The sequence below is a fragment of the Peromyscus maniculatus genome, chromosome 7 (genome assembly GCF_049852395.1).
Source record: "Peromyscus maniculatus bairdii isolate BWxNUB_F1_BW_parent chromosome 7, HU_Pman_BW_mat_3.1, whole genome shotgun sequence".
NCBI classification, from domain to species: Eukaryota; Metazoa; Chordata; class Mammalia; order Rodentia; family Cricetidae; genus Peromyscus; species Peromyscus maniculatus.
The window spans coordinates 76,173,850-76,178,929 of record NC_134858.1 but is presented as its reverse complement, the minus strand read 5'-3'; the positions used below and the strand labels follow the sequence as shown (position 1 = coordinate 76,178,929).

The 5,080-nt window shown below is 44.9% G+C and overlaps 1 protein-coding gene across 2 annotated transcripts; it reads left to right on the top strand.

Moving 5' to 3' along the window:
• Positions 1-2,501: 2,501 nt before the first annotated feature.
• Positions 2,502-4,581, top strand: LOC102913942 (N(6)-adenine-specific methyltransferase METTL4-like). Of its 2 annotated transcripts, XM_016002267.3 has the most exons (2): positions 2,502-3,848; positions 3,941-4,581. In XM_016002267.3, exons 1-2 carry the CDS (start codon positions 2,660-2,662, stop codon positions 4,213-4,215), a joined length of 1,464 nt encoding a protein of 487 aa, XP_015857753.1. In that variant the 5' UTR covers positions 2,502-2,659; the 3' UTR covers positions 4,216-4,581. The 2 variants fall into 2 exon arrangements, with proteins under 2 accessions (XP_015857753.1, XP_015857752.1); XM_016002266.3 differs by having other exon boundaries at positions 2,505-4,581.
• The last annotated feature ends 499 nt before the right edge of the window (positions 4,582-5,080 follow it).

The window sequence follows — 5,080 nt, the reverse complement described above, 5'->3', positions numbered from 1 at the left end:
TCAGTAATTATATACATTTCGATTGGCTTTGAAATTTAAAACTCACATTCCATTTGCTTTTGGGATACCATCTTACAAGGACTCCAATTTACATAAGGCTTGAAGGAAGGGAATGGCTCAATTGCCTTTAGCCTCTTGGCTATGGGTAGGTTAGGACTTCTGTTGGTCTTTTCTGTGTCGAACACACAGATTGCAAGCCCAGTGCCACTTTGAGATCTTTGGCAGCACGTTACAGCTCACATGGTTAAGCCTATATGATAATGAGCATTCAAAGACAGGTAATTCTTGGGGGACACTCACCAACCTAAGACAGAGCACTTGTGTGGCCAGGGCAGGTGTCTCCATGACAGATAAGGTGACCGGTTGATGTCCCATACAACCTAAGTCAGAAGCTCACTTTTTAGTAAAAAAGGGGGGCCTGTAAGGCCCTGGCCTTCCCATTTTGAGTAAGCTGTTGCCTGCTTGCTGACCTTCACCAGATGTCCTCCCTATGCTAATTCCCTGCCACTTTCCACCCTCCTAAATGCTTAAGGGAAGTTCCTTGTTTGTGTATCCTGCATTTTGGGAGTTAACAGCTTAGATGCAAGGTTGTAAACATCAGTAGGAAACTTCTGCCCTCTGGGGTTCTCCCATTGTGCTGTAAGCCTGTATTTAAGGTTTCCTCCCTCTTTGAATAAGCGGGCGAATGACCCGCTGTTTCTTGTCTCTGTTTTTCATCCAAAGCCCCTGGGACATGGTGAATGGGTGGTGGTAGCCCGGGCGTTATTGCTACAGTCATACACCCAAGAGTTAGAGGGAGAAGAAACAGTCTCCATCAACTAAGTGACAGAAGATGGAGTCATACTGCAAGAGTGTGTGGGCATTTATAAATTATTTACCACACTGCTTTAAGGCACCCAGCAAACACTTGAGGGGGAAAAAAAGAATATATATATATATCCTTTCCTGCAAAGGCTTATAGATTATTTCCTCTCCCAGGAGCAAGGAACAGTTCTATAGAGAAGTTTGACTAGTAGGAAGTACTGTTGTTGTGCCCAGATTGTAACCCCCAGAGAGACCACCAAAGACGAGCATGCCAGAATGCAAAAGCAAGGTTTAATTCTGCATATACAAGCCTAGGCAGGGACTTCATCCAATACATCCAACACAGTGGAAGCTGGAGGAAGTGCCCACCTATCTGCAAGCTCAGCTTTTAAAGGGAAAAATCACAAGGTTACATCATTTAGGGGTGCTAGTATGGATACAATTCTGATTGGCTCACTTCTAGGGACTTCTAGAAATTACCTCTAAGGGAGTGGTTGCCCACCACCATTTCTCATTGGCTGCCCTCAGGTGGGGGCATTTCTGTGGCCAGTTACCCTGGAAACCAGGGAGAGGACATTCCATAGTCTGGCAGGCATCACCTATGACGCACAAACCCTGGTGTGTACCCTGGAAGACTGTAGAGGGTTTGGTTTGGGCTTTAGTTTTCAGTAAGACTGTCGTTTCCAAACTGGGATGGAATATTAACCTTTTAAGGGCTCAGTGGGTGAACGCATCTGCCTAATAAGGCTGGCCACCTGAGTTAGAGCCCATGTGAGCTGGATGTGGCAGTACACACCTCTAATTCCAGCATGCCGACGGTGAGACAGAGGGTTGCTGAGAAGTTTCAGACTAGCTAGTGTGAAGTGCAGAGGCAGAAATACAGTAGAGATCTTGCCTCAAAAATAAGGTAGGAGACAAAACCCAACTCCTACAAGTTGTCCTCTGACTGCCATAAGATGGTGCTGTGACACATACAGAGAGGGAGAGAGGAAAGGAAGAAAGAGGAAAGAGAAGGAATTCGGTGAGGAACACCATAGATAAGATCGGATGTAAGCACAGCCAGTACACTATAGATTATTCCCTTTGTACATTCAAAAGAACCCTATCAATTCAATCAAGTTTTAAAAAAAATGTGCACCCCTCCTCAGCGCCACCCGGTCCCCCTGGCGTTTCGTCGCCAGTGTCCTTGTCCCGAGAGGAATCTGGCCCTATCCTCGAAACTGGCATTTAGGACACAAGCGACGTCGGGATGGGGCGGCCCAGGCGCTCCCGGGGTCCTGTTCCGTACAGCAACATGGCTGCGCCCATGGACTAAGGAAGCGAGGGTTTCCTTTGGACCAGGTTTACATGAGTGCTGTTTCCATGGGGGAGAGTCTAGGAGGCAGCGTGACCTTTTCTGACGGACACTCACCTTTTAAGGACTAAGTGACTTGAACACTTGCATGATGTAGACTAGTGCCTCAATCTGAGGACCGGAAACAGGACCGAGGAGGGCAATGGAAGAAAGGAGGATCAAACTGGGGATCCAGATCCATCACTCTAAAAGCACCTTTGGCCAAGTTGGCTGAAAAATTTGAATGACCAACTCTAAAATTAAAAGACATTTAAAGTATTGCATTTAATACTTAGAGGTGCTATGTATGTTTGCGTATCAAACATACTTGTGTATATGAAGTGCATCACTGAAATATAGGACATTAAAAACCTGATTTTAAAAATTCTTTTTTTTTTTTTTTTTTTTTTTTGTTGTTGTTTCAACACTGAGTGTCAAACCCAGCACCCCCACACTGAGCTACGCTCCAAGCCCTACTTCTGATTCTTGATTCTCAGGGCTTTTTTTGTTTTTTTTTTAAGTATGTCTGTGGTACACCATTTGCCACCTGGGTGGTTACTGGATCATCTTTCTTTCATTAACAAGGTCAACTATCAACTTCACCGTCATCAAGAGCCTTCCTGCAGTAAGAAGAAGCCCACTTCTTCTGTCTACCTGGATTCTCGTCAGATGGAAGCCATGTCTCCTTTTGGGGCTCCTGCTGTGGGCTTCGCTCCTGACTCTACTCCTGTGCCAGGCAATGAGGACGGAGGAGGTTGTGAAATGATCACCCAGAAATATGTTTTCCGACCTGAGCTGTTTAATGTCACCAAACCTCACATAACTTCAGCTGTTCACAAAGAATGCCAACAAAGTAACAGCCACGAGAATTTAGTGTCTGGTAATAAACAAGAAGTCTCCATTTCTATTGGGAAGAAACGTAAAAGATGTCTGGTTTTCAATCAAGGTGAATTGGATGCCATAGAGTATCACACAAAGATCAGAGAGCTGATTTTGGATGGATCTTCACAGTTGATTCAAGAAGGTCTCAAAAGTGGTTTTCTATATCCACTTGTTGAAAAACAGGATGGCAATAGTGGCCGCATTGCTTTACCACTTGATGCTTGCAATTTGTCAGAATTCTGTGAGATGGCAAAGCAGTGGCCTGCCTTGAATGAAATGGAGCTTCAGACGCTACGGTTGCCGGAAGATGATATGTCTGTTACAGAGCTGGATTTATCTTCACAGGTCATTGAAAACGGCTCTAGCTTTCCCAAAATGATTACTTTAATGGGGCAGAAATACCTGCTACCACCAAGAAGCAGCTTTCTTTTATCTGACATTTCTTGTATGCAGCCGCTTCTGAACTGCGGTAAGACATTTGATGTCATTGTGATTGATCCACCGTGGGAGAACAAATCGGTTAAAAGAAGTAACAGGTACAGTTGCTTATCACCACAGCAGATAAAGCAAATGCCTGTTCCTAAGCTGGCTGCTGCCGACTGTCTGGTTGTTACGTGGGTGACCAACAGGCAGAAGCACCTGTGTTTTGTGAAGGAGGAACTCTATCCTTCATGGTCTGTGGAAGTGGTTGCAGAATGGTACTGGGTAAAAATCACACGTTCAGGGGAGTTCGTGTTCCCATTGGATTCTCCACATAAAAAGCCTTATGAATGTCTTGTACTGGGGAGAGTTCGAGAGAAAGCTGCTTTAGCATTTAGGAACACAGATACAGAAGTGCCCCCTGTTCCAGATCAGAAACTGATTGTCAGTGTACCCTGCATTCTTCACTCCCATAAGCCACCTCTGGCCGAAGTACTGAAGGACTACATCAAGCCAGGTGGGCAGTGTTTGGAATTGTTTGCTCGAAATTTACAGCCAGGTTGGATGAGTTGGGGCAACGAGGTCCTCAAGTTTCAGCACGTGGATTACTTCATTGCTCTGGAGTCTGGACGATGACTGTAAAAGTTGTGCTGCCCTTTACTTCAGCTCCTTCAGACTCATTTCTCCTTGTACCAGCCAGTGTGCTTAGACATGTGGGCTTTATACCAGTCAGTGTGCTTAGAAATGGACCCAGACTTTGGCTTTCCAACCAGTGATTGTCCTTCCTGTATTTTGAGATGAATTCTACTTCATTTGCACTAATGTCCCACACCATTCTGGATTCTCTACAATTAAAGAGGTAAGCAGTTAGTAGAATGGCCTGCCTTTGCTACTGAACTAATTCAGAAAGCATGTACTGTGGACTCCAGGTCACAAGCTTGTCTATGGATATTGTTTATTTGGTGGTATTAAAAAATAAATGGGGGGCTGGAGAGATGGCTCAGAGGTTAAGAGCACTGGCTGCTCTTCCAGAGGTCCTTAGTTCAATTCCCAGCAACCACATGGTGGCTCACAACCATCTGTAATGAGATCTGATGCCCTCTTCTGGCCTGCAGTTATAATGCTGTATACATAATAAATAAATAAATAAATACATAAATAAATCTTTAAAAACAAAAAAAAAAAAATGTGCATATCATGCTTATTTGGTTTGGGGACATAGTCCCTTGACTAGAAATGGTACCTAATGAAAACACGTGCCTTGTTTCCAGTATCTGACCCAGCCCCACCTAGGTTTACTTATATCCTGGAGGTCCAGGATAGCACTTACTGCTCATGTTACAACCTCAAGACTCATATCCACCAGGCTAGGTGACTCCAGCTGCCCCACCCTTCCCATGAAATGATCTGAGCAAAGTTGGGTGTGGTGGAACACACCGGTAACCCCAGCACTCACAACGCTAAGGTAGGAGCAGCTACTTATGTTTTAAACACTCACAAGGCAGAGGCAGCTGGGTCTACATAGATAGTTGCAGGCCAGCCAGAGCTACATAGGAAGACCCTGCCACAAAAACCACAACAACTTTTAGGAGCAAGGGAGCACTTGAACAAGCTAGCCCTTCAGAATGAAATGTCTTCTCT